This window comes from Podarcis filfolensis (assembly GCF_964270895.1).
Source record: "Podarcis filfolensis genome assembly, chromosome: 14".
NCBI lineage: Eukaryota > Metazoa > Chordata > Lepidosauria > Squamata > Lacertidae > Podarcis > Podarcis filfolensis.
Window position 1 is genome coordinate 45,976,650 of NC_139616.1, and position 14,987 is coordinate 45,991,636.

General features: G+C 45.9%; 3 protein-coding genes across 8 annotated transcripts in view; 1 reads left to right on the forward strand and 2 right to left on the reverse strand.

The window, feature by feature from the left end:
• The window catches only part of PRPSAP2 (phosphoribosyl pyrophosphate synthetase associated protein 2), a 30,710-nt gene extending 26,769 nt beyond the window's left edge, over nt 1-3,941 (reverse strand). Inside the window, exon 1 of one of the 5 annotated variants that reach the window (XM_083585833.1) lies at nt 3,920-3,941. The gene's annotated coding sequence lies outside the window, so the exon portion shown is untranslated. Of the gene's footprint in view, nt 1-2,097; nt 2,454-2,923; nt 3,787-3,919 lie in introns of those variants that run through there. The other 4 variants (XM_083585835.1, XM_083585834.1, XM_083585832.1 and 1 more) reach the window with 4 other exon arrangements.
• Nucleotides 1-14,987, forward strand: part of SHMT1 (serine hydroxymethyltransferase 1) — a 329,147-nt gene that overhangs the window by 291,867 nt on the left and 22,293 nt on the right. The window contains exon 1 of one of the 2 annotated variants that reach the window (XM_083585718.1): nt 14,397-14,595. The exons of the other annotated variant lie outside the window; for it this stretch is intronic. Coding sequence (XP_083441844.1) covers nt 14,412-14,595 — 184 coding nt within the window. The 5' untranslated portion in view covers nt 14,397-14,411. Of the gene's footprint in view, nt 1-14,396; nt 14,596-14,987 lie in introns of those variants that run through there. 2 annotated transcript variants of the gene reach the window in all.
• LOC310749215 (chemerin-like receptor 1) lies at nt 8,963-12,189 on the reverse strand. Its single transcript, XM_083585839.1, has 2 exons — nt 11,255-12,189; nt 8,963-10,748 (listed from the first exon to the last, which is right to left on the reverse strand). Exon 2 carries the CDS (start codon nt 10,735-10,737, stop codon nt 9,634-9,636), a length of 1,104 nt encoding a protein of 367 aa, XP_083441965.1. The 5' UTR covers nt 10,738-10,748; nt 11,255-12,189; the 3' UTR covers nt 8,963-9,633.

The following is a 14,987-nucleotide window of genomic DNA, read 5'->3' on the forward strand; positions in this document are numbered from 1 at the left end:
TAGACCAGTGGGAATAATTTGCACTCTGCTTCACAAGCCCATAAGAGCAAGCAGCACCATAGAAAGCCAATTCTCACTGTTATGGTGCTTTGGCTACAGTTACATACCACACCCTTAGCGCACAGAGCAAACGACTTTGCTGGACTAAATCCTATCCATTAAGAGCTTTGGGGGTCCTGATAGGTTCTGGACCACAAAGGCATTCAGCAGTTGAAGGGAGATGGGCAGCAGGGAGAGTGGAGACACACACACACACACACACACACACACACCACAATTCCCAAAGGATAAAGCTTCCCAGTTAGAGCTTCTGCGCATTAGGGCCTCCGCCATTGTTACCGTGCGGCTGAAAGGATGAGTATAATGGAGATGAACCAAACACATCAGCCCAGGGGATCAACATCGTGCATTCATTCCAGCACCACTCAAAATGAGCAACAAGAAGTTCACTCCTGCTTTCTGTAGCCTTGCTAAAGGACAGAGGTGAATACTGAATAAAGATCTACCCAATTAGTTGCAGGTTGGGGAGGAAAGGAGACGCATGGAGGTTAGCGAATACGGAGGAAAAGACACACACCCCTAGGTCTCTCTTATAGATGGAGGATGAGAAGAGTGTGTGCTTAAGAAACACTCACCCCACTAGATGATCAGCAAAGCCTTTTTCACTCCGGTGGCCTAAACTGGGGGAACCTCTACGTACTTTAAAAAACTCAGGGAACATCAGTTTAAATTGTTTCTCGCCACACCCCTCCAAAGCTTACCTTCCATGAGTTTGTGTATGTGCGTTAAAATCCAGTAAGGTCACACACTTGCGTATATATATATATCATATATAAGAAAACACGAAGAGTAATTGTATTTGCCTTTGCGACAGAGCTGGGGAGTTTTTCAGCATGGAAAGAGGGAGGGGTGGAGAAACTGACAGCATCACATTTTTGCCTTATGATGGTGGGGAGATTGCCCCCCCCATCCCAAATCATCATTTATTTTTTATAAAAACAACAACAACAACAACAACAACAACAACAACAACAACAACAACAACAGAGGAGTTAGGGAGGCCTTATACCCAGCCCTGGGGGAAATACGTTGAATGTGTATATGTCAATGTCTCTCTCATCATATGGAAAACTCTTATTCCCCCCTCCACACCAACGCATGATGTGAAGATTGGAGACAAACAACCCACTCCCCTTTTTCTGCTCCCCTCTAACGAAACTTTGCCCTTCCTCATGTCAAGGTTTGTTTTTTCCTTATTAAGTGTTGCTTTAAACAGATAAAGATTTAGGGTCTGTGAGCATGCAAGCATCCCAACGCAAATTGCAAAATAACAGGTATTTATTTAACAACAACCTCCATCAGGTGGAAAGTGATTGACTTGTATATATTAGTAACTTTGTATTAATGTAACGTTTTTATATGTAACTCTGCATTTTTGTAATATTTTGTTTAAGTTGTTGTTGCTTCAGTGTTCTGTACACTGCTTAGATATATATTTAATATACTAAGTGGTATTGAAATTAAATAATCACATAAATAATCAAAAAGAGGGTGGTTGCCTTAGAAGCAGGGAAATGTCATTCTTCACACACATATAAAAACACCTGGTGTGATGGAGAGGCACAAAACCACTCCCTCTACATTGACACCCCCACATACACGCTTCCATTGCACTAAATCTATTTTTAACCCAGCCTTCAAATGCAATGCTTCAAGGGCAGTTTATAATATTCAGTCACCCCACCCTTCCAAAAAGAGAGCGACTGCAATTAAATATCTAAATATTGCTGCTTTAGACTGAGGAGGACCTGTTAGGTTTGATGCAAAGCTCAAGTTAAGTTTCTGGTGATGGATCTGAATGGCTGATAGCTTAAATATGTTTAAACACACGAAGATACACAGCGCAACCCGGTCGGATGGGCAGGAAACAAATAATAAAAATTATTATCATTATTATATAGACACACACGGAGCATAACATATACGAGTGTATACATGCAAGCTATTATCCACGCAGATACACACGCACAAATCTGAGCGTGTACTCTCGCACACATATATCGCTATCTCTATAAAAGTGTGCATATGTATACAAACCTACAGGCGATGGCGACCCGATTTCATTTGTCCGCGGCTCTAATGGCCATCGCAAAACAGAAGGAGCAGCCCGAGCATCTCCGACCACAAACCGGCAGCGAATACAAACTCCTGCCAAATAATAAACGCCCCGGAAGCAGCGCTAATGGAGAGTGCTTAAAAATACAGAGCACCGAGGTACCGATATAAATGTGTTCGCGCTCTTCCCGCCCCAGACACGTGCGTGCGTGTGCGTATATACACACATTATATTGCGCGCACATCGCACGCAGGATCAAAAGAACCTTGATCGACATCAGCCACTAGCCGTAGCAATAAAGTAAAAAACACCAACGCACTGAAGACAAGAGGTAAAAACTTACCTAGGCAAAAAAATACATTCTGGAGGGTCCCATCAACAATCAAAGTAATAGATCTTAATTCTAATTGCCCCTGCTATTAAAAATAATAATAATTGCAGTAGTTGGTTTTTTTGCTGCCACCTGGTTAGACACAGCAAAGCTGTATATATCTTTATATTATATATTATTATAGATAAATATATTATGATAGATAGATGATAGATAGATCTATAAAAATCCCAGCACAACGTGGCACGCGAGGACTCCTCCTCCCCTCACCCGCACCCTAAAAGATGGAGAGCACCCACCACCCCGCCCACACAAAGGCGCTCCCCACCCACCCGCGACCCCCCGTGAATTTCGGGAGAAGGCGAAGGAGGAGCCACGCGGGGAGGAGGATGGATGGATGGAGGAGGACCTGGCCGGCGCAGCCACCTCCGCGGACCCCGCCGCTGCCTCCCTCCCTCGCCAGCCCGCCTGCCTACCTGCCTCCTGGACTCAGGGCAGACTGAGACCGCGGGGTCTTCACTCGAGCAGGCCCGTCCCTGTCGGAGGCTCTCCTGCTCCCGCCGCGGCGCACCACACGGCCAACTCCGTCCAGCTGCAAAATGGCGGCGGGGATGAAAAGGCCTGAGGGTGGGCGGAGCGGCCGCGCGAGGCTCTCGCCGCCAGCCTCAGACCCCCGTTCACACGAGCGCGCGCGTGTTGAACGCCCCCCTCCCTCCCGCTTCCCTTAATGGCCGCCGCCGCCGCCACTTCACGCCTCCCTCAGCGCGGTGCGGGTCCTCGGCTCTCCGCGACACGCGGGTTGTTTTGGCCTTCCTCACGCGTTCCGACGCCTCAGGGCTGGCCCTTCCTCACACAGCCCTCAGGTCGTGTGTGGCTGGCGTCTCTTCGCACAGACACACAAACGCCTCAACGCCCACCCTTCCTCACGACCCGTGTGTTCAGCGTCTCTCCTGCTTACCCTTCCTTAGGACCCTCACAACACGTGTGTTTGGCGTCTCTTCACACACAGCCCTCAACGCCCGCCCTTCCTCATAATCTGCCATGCGCGCGGGTTCAGCGTCTCTCCTGCTTCCCTTCCTTACGACCCTCACAACACGCATGTTTGGTGACTGTTCACACACACAGCCGTCAATGCCTGTCTTTCCTCACGAGCCACCAAATATGCATCACTCTTCAACCCTTATTACTACCAAGACTGTCCCCCTTGATGTTTGCCCTTACACACGACCCACCAAACATGCGTTTTGGCATCAATGCTTGCCCTTCCTTGCAACCTCTCAAATAAGTGTGTCGTTACCCCTCAAGCCTTGCCATTCCTCACATGTATTCAGCATCTTCTTCCCCTCCCCAACATGCGCTTCCTCACAACCCCACCAAACACGTATGTGTAGCATCTCTCCCTTTTCCCAGGTTTTATGCCTAGTGCAACAACAGAAGGAGGAGGAATTGCTGGCTTGCAGCCGTTTTCCTACATCTCTCCAATCATGAATGTGTGTTTGCTGGGGGTGAGTCAGAAAGGAAACTCCACTACGTTTCTCCACGCAATTGACTGGCCTCCACTGTACCGTTAGGCAGAGTGAGGCGCTTGCCTCAGGCGGAAGATGCTTAGCGCTGCTTCTGCTGAGCTCCTGTAGGAAATCTAAGAGCGTTGCACAGCCTTGTCATTCACGCCCTGAACTAATATGCAGCTCTCGGGTGCATTTGTTAGGATGCTTAGCACAATTGTTACTGACACTGCCTGGATTTGTTCAGTAAATTCACCAAGCATTCTCTTCTTTTCTCTCTCTTCCCACCTGAAAGTAGTTCCTATAAATACAGAGTGAACTGATCCTTCTGCATTGGAATTTTAGGTCATTTTAAATTCAATTCTATTTTAATTTAAATTCAATGTTTCATCACGCTTAAATCTCTGTTTGATTGTAGTCATCGCATTTACCATTTTTACCTATCTAAGAAGTGACCCTACTGTTTAAGCTTTTCTATTGCTACACGGCCCCCTGCCGCAAATTATTCACACGATATGTGTGTTTCAATGTTTTCTTAAGTATATTTTATACTTGAGCAGAGCAGCTTGGCCCCGTGACTGTGGGTGCCCAGAGCCGTGGGTGCCATGCAGCGTGCATGGCCCTGGCGCCAAAATTTGTGGGTGCCTGACGCCTTCATGGGGAGGCCCAGGGAGTTGGCACCTATGCTAGTGTGGAAGTAAAATTTGACTGCCAGCCCACTCTGCTTTGGTACATAGACTGTGAGAGAGACCTTGTCCTTTTCCTCTGGAAGCAAAATGCCTTAGGCTGGCTCTGTCCATCATTGTTTCTGTCCAGAAACGCTGCCTCCTCTGGTCCTGATCCCTTTGCCACCCCAACAGAGCAGGCTGCATTCATCACTGATCCAAGCAATTACCAGCCTTGAAGATGTTTGCATGAGGAATTCCTACCTGCTAGTCTAGGCAGGAAGTCATGGCACTTATTCATTCTGTGCAAATACAAGACAGACCCCAGAAGCTCTGTCCTATATTGAGCCTTGCAGCTCTATGGAGAAAAAGAAAATCAATTTTCCATCCCACTGTTTGTTTTTGCAATTGCTGCCAGTTAACTATGCCCAGAAGTGGGTTGTTTAAAAGCATTCAGCTGCAAACTGAATTGCAGAGAAGACACATAGAAAGGAATTGGTCAGGATGCAGCTGAAATAGATAATACGACTAGATAATATGACAGAGTTGTTAAAAAATGGATTATGGACCTGATGTTCAGTTTCATTTGTGTTCCAAGTAGTTCAGCAGTGTGTGTGTGTGTTCCCGCTAACACTTGGATAGATAGATTGATTAATTCATTAATCTGTCAGTTGTATACGCTTCTTTAAGTACTTTTCTGGAAGTTGAAGATACAGTGCTTGGAAAATTCATTTTAAAAAGGAGCTAGTTCCAGTTTACTCCCTCCAAAAATGAATTAGTTCCAGTTCCAGTTTGCCCCCTCCAAATGGGAACTAACTCCATTCCAGTTCAATTCACAATTCATTCACGTGGTCATCAGCTTTTTTTTAGTCTTCAGAATTTTACAAGCTGCTCTGCTGAAGTATAAAATATACTTAAGAAGACATTGAAACACACACAGAATATTGTGTGAATAATTTCCGGGGGGGGGTAACAATGGAAAAGCTTAAACAATAGGGCCCCTTCTTAGTTAGATAAAAATGGTAAATGCAGTGACCACAATCAAACAAAGATATAAGTGTGATGAAACATTGAATTAAAATTAAAACAGAATTGAATTTAAAATTCCACTACAGAAGGAACTTAAATCATATTCAGTTCACTCAGTATTTATAGGAACTACTTTCAGGTGGGAAGAGAGAGAAGAGAAGAGAATACTTGGTGAATTTACTGAACAAATCCTGGCTGTGTCAATAACAATTGTGCAACCACGGTTTGAATGCTGGGGAAATTTGATTTCCCTTGAGCAAAGACGTCTGGGTCCTCTGCAGCAATTGAGTAACACGGCCACACATTTATTGTGGAGCAAAAAGGACCCCGTGCAGACATGCACAGAAGCTTGCAGGATTCAGCAGACCTGCCATGTCCATCAAATTGCCACTCATTCTTTCTGTCCTTCTGGCAGAGTGCCTTTCCTTCTATGCTTGCCTCTGCTGATGCTTGCTTTTTACAGACGCCGAGTGCTTTGACGCACCCCTGTGGCTGGAGGAAGGTGGTCCATTAGGGTGAATGGGGCCCTGCCCCACCAGCTTCAGTCTGCCCTTAGCCAGCCCCTTCTTTCATCCATCCCAGGAGGTACCCCTGGCTGTCAGCTTCTTCCTCCTCTGTCTCTGTTTTGCCCTTTGTAAAACTTTGGAGGAAGGGAGATGGGGACAGCAGAGGCTGGCAGTGCCCCACCAACCTCACACTTCCCTCAGCCAGGCTCCACCTGCCTGCCGTCTTGCTTACAACCAGTGCAGGTGGTGACACTACTCCCTCCTCTTTAGTCTTGTTGCTGGTTTTGCAGAACTCGCAGAACCGTAGAGTTGGTAGGGGCCATGTGGGTCCAACGCCCTGCAGCTCAGGAATCTGTCATCCAACTTGGGCCTCGAACCCATGACCCTCTGATCAAGAGTCTCATGCTGTGATGGCCTGGGATTCGGACTCAGATGTTGAGCCTGAGGGATCCCAGCCTGCATAGGATTCCCCGCCTCCAGAACCAGCTGAGCCGGGGCTGGGGCTTGAGCCTAAAGGGTCCTCACCTGTGCTGTGTCCTCAGATGCAGGCACCAGCTGAGTCTGCTCTGGCTCCTGAGGTGATGGAGGACCCATTGCCTGCAAGTGCTCCACTCTCTGCCCCGTCAGGGGAAGCTGAGGTTGCCTCTGGGTCCGGTAACCCTCCAGCCTCTCCTGAGCTGCAGAGGCTCAGGGCAGAGAGGTGGAGGGAACTAAGTTCCCGCAGGAGGAGTGCTCGCCTCCAGGCCAGGAGAGGCGAGTCACCAGAGGATTGGGGCTGCCCCATGCCTCGGGGCAGATAAAAGCCAGTCAGCCCCAGTCCCAAGTTGTGGGAGCAACATTGCTGGTTGCTAGTTCCTTCCTGAGCTCCTGACCTGCCCTGGCTTCCTGCTTGCAAGCCTGTTCCTGACTTCACCTGACTCCCTGCCCTGCACCCAGCTTCAGCTGCTACGGACTGCCTTCATGTTGCACCTTTGACCACGAACTGGACTTGGACCTCGCCTCTTGGGTAACCCACGGGACCAGCACACATGCTCTGCACAACATAGAGGAAGATGGGGACAAAACTAGAATTAGTTGACTCTGTCTGCCATGAGCGATAGCTTTCCCTGCTGTCCCTGCCTTCCACCCACCAGTCCCGGTGGGTACCAACCACCAGGAGATGAGGGCAGATCTAGAATTGGAGGGCTCCCCCTGTCATTGGCTCTGGCTCCAAGTTTAGTTGGCCTCACTGCTTTCCACCCAATCAAGGGGCACCAGCCGCTGCTGCATGTGGCCCTCCTTTTCATACACTACTAGTCTATCCTCTCAAAGGCCAACCTCCGGGAACGCCCTACCACCACTCCCATCTTCAGGCTCCTGCCAACTTTCCCAGTCATCAGGACTGAACATGGTTTCTCAAGAACTGCAAACAGCTTTGCAGGACAAAATTGCCCCGAGCTTTGTGAAAGCCTTCCCACCCACTCCACACCCCTTTCAAAGCCATATGTTAAAGTTTAAAAGACCTTGAAAGATGAGTTGCACAAGGGAAGCAAGAAAAGGAATTTCTCTGGAGCTGTCTTTAGGAACATAGAAATCTGCCTTATCCTAGTCTGTCTAGCTAGCTCAAAATTGTCTATACCTTGGCTGACATCATCTCACAAAGGTTTCGGGCAAGGGACCTTTCCAGACTTACCTGGAAATGTTAGGGACAGAAATCCCTAACACAGCAACAGGAGACCCAAGTATTTTAATTGTACTCCCCCCCCCCAACACACTTCATTCACCACTCTTCTTCTCTTTCTTATATTCTATCCTCTTTGAAACCATTCTCATCCCCTTAATAAAAATCCTAGATTACAGTAACAATTAAAGAAAATAGAGATCGTTTGCTCCAAAATATAGTGATAGATTGGGGTGCAGCTTAATAGGTTTGTCATCACCTGAAAGCCAATGAGAAATTCAGCTGTTTGTTAAAAGATTGTTACGTATTTAATAAAAGTACAGGTGTGTTTCTTCTTCGAACCAACAAATGAGAGACGCAACTAAATGGTACTTTTGAGGGTTATAGTAATATACTGTTATGAGTTGGGGGGGGCGGGTAAGCTGTATGCCTTACCTCTGCTTCTAATTTCAGGATCCAGCACAGATTCAATTCCTGGAATAGTCAGGCTAGCTTCCTGGTGACGTAATGGTCATTAAGTATATGGTATTAATGTAGCAAAGTAAGTGGCTCTGTGCCAGATGGCAAATGGATGCCCCCCTCCCTTCCTCAACTTGCTGATAGTTAGAAAGACAGGGCAAAGTTGAGAGCTGAGTTGGTGGCAGGTTCAGGTTAGGCAGTTGGGAGACACAGCTATGCCGGGTTTCTTTTGGAATCCAAGGCTGTGGCAAGAGACCCTCTTGGGGTGTTAATGCTGTGAACCCCTCTGTCAGGTTGTATTTATGTATAAATACCCCATATATCCTAAAGACACCACAGTCTCTGCTATACCTCATTCCAAAGAAAACACAAACCCTGAGTAAGCGCCTGGAACCCCTGGAATTTCGTACCACTCAAAGATTTGGGTGGTGTGAACAATACATTAACTATGACGCTATTGTCTGTGAATGGGACTTGCCGGATAATGGAATATAGGAACCTAGGAAGCTGCCTTATCAGATCATTGGTCCATCTTGCATGGTACTGTCTACACTGACTGGCAGCAGCTCTTCAGGGGTTTCAGTCAGGGAGTCTCTTTCGGCCCTGCTTGGAGATGATGGGGATGGAACACGGAACCTTCTGCATGAAAGGTAGATTTTCTGCCACTGATCTACAGCCCTCCCCTCTGCAAAGCCATTGGGATATCCATCCACTGGTTGCAACCATTTGAAGAAGGCATAAGAAAAAGAAAATAATAGGATGTTGTGTTGATCCATTAAGAAAAAAAATCCACATTAAGGCAATACCTTTATTAAGACAAAATAAAATATTAAATAATAGTGAGCATTCATCCTGATACATTTGCACAAAGTTTTCAAGGAGGTCATACTGAATTTTTACTGAGCATTCATTCTGATTTGTTTTGGGGGAAGTTATATGATGCTGTATCAAGCAAGTGCTAACCCAAAATTTGCAGTGCTTTATCTCCATCACTTTCCTTATGGTAAGAAGTTTGAAATTTATTTATTTTTAGTGGGAAGGGAAAAACAGGTTTGTTAAGCAAGAACATCAAATCAGCTTTAATTGCAGAACCTGAATTTGTGGTATGCACTAGAATCCCACTTGCAAGCTAGCAACAGTCTGGAAATGCCTTTAGAAAATGTTATTTGGAAGAGTCATACGCACAGTAACCACGTGCTAGTAACTGTTTTGGCAAAGGGCAATGTGATTCCAAGTTGTGGAAACCCAGTGAAATCAAGAAGACCCCAGTGAGTTTGTGTGCATGGATGTACATATGAAACATAAACAAGGACTGATTGAGTAATGGCCCTTTGTGGTTAATTGGCAGCAGATGTCTTCCAATCATCTACTGACTTCAGAAGTCATCTGAATCTCTGCCTGAGAGATGGATCTAGATTTTCTCTTGCTGGATAGAGACAGGATAAAGTCCTCTCCAAAAGCCCCCTCAAAGGCCACGATTACCGACTGACGGAACTTCTTCTGCCCTACAAACACATAAAGGATGGGGTTGATGCAACTGTTGAAGAACGCCAAACTGGAGGCCAAAGGGATTCCCAAGAATAAAGCCATCTTGAGTTCATGATTTGCAGAACCCTTGGACATCTCTAGCAAGGAGAAGATGTGATACGGGAAATAGCAGATGAAAAATGACACTGTCACAGCTATGATGATCCTGAAAGGCTTGGTGGACTTGGTTAGACGTCTCCGTTTCATCCTGACTGCCACGATGCTATAGCAGACCAGGATCACGGTGAAGGGAAAGAGGAAACCAAACAGGAACCTGGATATGATCATAGCTTTGTGCCTTATCCTCCAAAGCCGTCGGGTCTCCTCGGTATTGTAATTGTCGGACAGAGCAAAGTTATTGAAGCAGCTGGTGACGTTCCTGGAGTTCGTTGCGGTGTCTCGAAAAATGAGGTACGGAGAGCTGATGATGAAAGCTGTGACCCATGTCACCAGAGCGATGCCATATGCCAGTTTTGTGGTTCGGTAGTTTCTGGACCACACTGGGTAAACGACCAGAGCACACCGATCCATGCTAATGATCATCAAGAGGAAGACGCTGGCAAACATGTTCAGGAAGGCAATGGTGCTGTTCAGCTTGCACAGAAGTTTCCCGAAAGGCCAGTGGAAGCCCAGAGATGTGTAGGCGATGCTGAAGGGCAGAAAAAATGTGAAGACGAAATCCGCAATGGCCAGGTTGAGAAACCAGACTACGTTCACCGTCTTCTTCATCTTGAAGCCTGCAATCCAGATCACTAGGCCGTTCCCGGTCACCCCGAGGAGACAAGCAACGCTGTAAATCACTATGGACAGGAGGTGCATGCGTTTTTGAAGGCCCAGATAGCGGTCGGTTTGAGAAGAGGTGGTGTTTTCCTGCCACCAGGTCAAATTAGACAGGAAGGTCAACGAAGAGCTGTTCTCCATTCCCAGTGAAGTATTCATCCTCCTGAAATCTTATAAAAATAATCCAAATATTTGAGAAAATAAACACTTTAGGAAAAGCCAGTCAGGGAAGAAAATACAGGGTTAGCTATGTTAGCTACTGCAACTGTCTGCAACGTCAGTCCAACTGAAATTGGAATTTATTGTGGCAAATTAAAGAGCTTAAGTGAGCTAAGGCAACCTTTGTCTCAGTTGGCCTTAAACAATGATCTTTTTAAGAAGGCGTGTATTGAAATTTCAGTATTTGCTGCTAAATATGGGTGAAATGTTGCTGTTCATCTTTTCAAGCTTTGATGTTATATTTCTGTTCCTTGATCGTTCAGATTTATATATTACTTGTGTTGTTATTTTGGCAAGCTTTTGAGGCTTCCTCGTTATAGCTAAATAAAATTTATCGCCACTACACCAGTTCCACCAGACCATATCTTTCCCTCATCTCTCTAGCTGCTAATAAAAATACATTAAAATTCTATTTTGTTTTACACTACTGGCTAAGACAGGGATCAGGAAGACTCACCCCTTCTTTTTGCCTCTTCCAACAGATGTCTCTGCTGGTTCCGATTCCTGGAGCAATCTAACACTTTTTCTCTAGAAGACTTTAACAGAGTGTTCTTCCCAGCGGTGAATAATCTTGGCCTGAATCTTTTCCTTCTTCTTTCCACACGTCTTTGTTTAGGGGAATTTTGAGAATCTAATTTATTCCAGCCTCTTCTTCCCCTATATGTTATTAATGGAATTTAACCCTTGGACTAGTTGTAATATGTGGCATGTTTTTATTTTGGTCACCAACTGGGGTGGCTTTAAAAGAGGATTGGACAAATTCATGAAGGATAAATCAATGACTACTAATCACTGTGTATTTCCTCCATTGTCACAGGCAGTATGTTTTCAAGGAGAGTAGACGGTATTGACTATTTAAGGAACATGCCTTCTTATTTGTTTGTTGGGAGGTTAGATGACAGTTTCAGCTGTACTATACATTTAAAGCAGTATTATACCTCTTTAAACAGTCATGGCTTCCCTCAAAGAATCATGGAAATTGTAGTTTATTAGTAGACCCCCTCAGCTCTCACCTGTGGCTCCTAGAAGCTGGAAGCATGTGACAGCAGCCGCAGCTCAGAAACAGCTTCAACTGGCCAGCTAAACCAGGTGAGGGGAGCCAATGGGTCTCAAACCCTTTGAGAGTTAGGAGACAGGCTGCGGTGGATTGAGCAGACGAGACCAATAGTGGGTCCAATCGTCAAGTAGGCAGTTTCTTTGCATGGTTTAGAGGGAAGTGAGGGGCAGATGGAGCTTGTCAACCTGCGAAGGTAGCCCATCTAGGAGAAGAACAACTCTGATCCTAATTCTCCACTGTCCAGTGCCGGATTTACGCATAAGCTAAACAAGCTGTAGCTTAGGGCACCACTCTCTAGGGACCCCCCAAAAAAATTAAAGGGAAAAAAAACTTGATGTACATTTCCAAAATATAGGATAAAAAACAAATAAAATAAAACCTACATACAACAACAGTGTTTTGTGTTGTGTAGGCTCCTATTTGTTATGTGCAAATGGCTTTAGATACCTATTAGGTATGTAAATTACCATATAGCGTATATTTAACACACACAAAAATGGCACTTTGTTGTTGACAAAGGACAGCTGGACATAGAAAGGGCCCCTTTACCTTCAGTAGCTTAGGGCCTCATCAAACCTAAATCTGGCCCTGGCCTTGTGGGATGGGGGCGGGGTTCTCAGCCAGATGGGCGGGGTATAAATAATTCAATGAAAATAATAAAATAGTATTAGTATTCAGGAGAAGAAAAGTCTCAGGAGTAAACCCTACGCAAATCCAGGATGGAGACCCTAAGACAGTTGCACCCAAGGGGGGTCACTTCAGTGCTGCTAACACAGTGGTTTGAACTTCACCCCCAGAAGTGCACTCCATTGTCTCAAGACGGACAGATGCCAACAACATTAGAAAATGGGATACTGAACAGTGGAAATATATTTATCTTTTGCCTGCCTGGAGTCCCAATTTCAGGCACATGTAAGTCCCACTGTAGGATTTACTCTTATACACATAGGGTTGCAATTTTATTTTTCATGTGACCACCAACTTCTAAAAGCACAGGAGCAAGGCAAGTGGGGAGAAAAAAAGTGGCAACCTTGTGAAAACATAATGTTGAAGATGAATTGCGTCCCAAAAGCTCCATTCAGTCTTTCCAGCTTTTTAAGATTGGTATAGTCTGATTATACTCTCTGCTATGTTACCTCCAAAGTCACCAGATAAATAGATTTTATGATTTATTTAAGGAATGTGTACCCCGTTCACTATATAAGACCTTCACATATGACAGTTACATGTATGTTGTGTGTTGTTTCCTACACTGAAATGCTTTCTGGGTGGGAAATGCATGTGAAGCAGCCCTCTAGGCAGTCAGTCTGATCGGCTTTTCCTCCCCAAGAGGAGGCTGAGAGTTGCTTGTTGCTGTTTTCACCTGTCACCAGGTATTGCCAGTGTTTCAACATTTTTTATTTTTCGCTAGAGGGAAGGTGGTATTCTTCAGGGAAGAAAGCGGTCTGCAGGACTCTTCTCTACGTTATGGAGAGTGGTTTTTAAAACCTTGCATCGGATGAAGTAGACTTGTACCTACAAAAGTATGTATTGATTTAAATTGCCAAGGGTATATATAGTGGTTAGAGTGTCATACTAGCACCTGGGAGACCAGGTTCAAATCCCCACTCAGCCATAGAGCTCTCTGGGTGACCTTGGGCTAGTCCCTCCCTTTCAGCCTAATCTACGGTACTTCATAAGGTTGCTGTGAGGATTATATAGGGAGGAACAGAACCATGTATGCTACCTTGGGCACCTTGTAGGAATGGAGAGATGTAAATAAATAAACAGATAAATACCAAAGACACACCACTTTTGCTGGTGGGTTCAATTCTGTTTCTTGGGTTCAGTTTTTTAGTGTTTTATTTTTATTTAAACTTGTTATTTTGTTCCAACCATTGTTTGCTTCTTGTATTTTAATACTAGGGCCCCTCTTTGGAGGAAACGGTCTATTAGTAAATAATAAATGAAAAGGCTTTTTTAAAAAGCCTACACATGTTCAGGTACACCTTCTCATTATGTCTTAAAAATATAGAGAGAGAGAAAGAGAGAGAACATTTGTACCCTGCTCTTCTGCCAAAATGGCTCCCGGATCTGCTTACATGCAACCAGTCGACACAGGACATTCTCTGCCCTACAGGCTTACAATTTTTATTTCTTTTAAAAAGACACACGGAGGAAAAGGGACAGGGAGGGAAGCGGAAAAACAAAACACGATCCCAAATTTCTAAACAGGTCCTATAATGACCAGCTGGCGCGGTTCAGAGGCAGGAGGTACCAGATGGAACCGGGTTGTTTTGTTTTTGTTTTGCAAAGATGATCGGAGTGAGCCGCCAGCTTCCCCTCTCTTGATGGAACGGCTGCCCAATAAATGTTTTCCTGAAAGAAAGAAAAAATACTCTGCGTGTGCTCAGAGGCACTCTGCCCGAGGTGCAAAAAAGCACTGACGATCAAAGCTGGCAGCTCTGATAACGGGGAGGAGGCAGAGCTTGTGCGTTCTAAAGGGAGCTCGAACGATCTCAGCCAATAGCGTGCGAGGCAAGGTAGGGAGGCCCGGGCCGCTTTCCCCCGATTGGCTATGACGCAGACGGAGGACTGGCAAGCGGATCGCGCTGATTGGCTGCGGACCGAGGCAGAAAGTGCTGAGAGTTCCATTCCGCGGAGCGCGCTGGGCCTTGAGGATTTAAGCCTAGGAGTCGAGGGGAAACTTGCCCTTTCTTTCGAGGGATTCTCCAGCACGTGGCGGGGAACTGAGGAAGCCGGTAAGTATTGAGGGTGTGGGTTTGCAGACTCTTTCCCTCTTTTCCGTGCTAGTGCTGTGCTTGGCTGTCCACCCATATTTTATCTCCTCCTGCGCGGCAGGCAGAAATCCAACAGGTGAAGCCTCACTTTCTCTCCCTGGAAAAGCTGCACCTGTTGCATTTGCCGCCCTGTGCACGGCTCTTAAAAGGCAGAGGAGACCTATCAAGTAAGGTGAAATGTTTGTAATCCCTAGCTTGTGGGGGTGGTGGAAATGCATAAAGTTTTCACCGTTTCAGAGGACTGGGCTGAAGGAGGCCTGAGGGCGTTTAGTCCCCTGTAAATGTTGTTGTTTAGTCGTTTAGTCGTGTCCGCCTCTTCGTGACTCCATGGACCAGAGCACGCCAGGCACTCC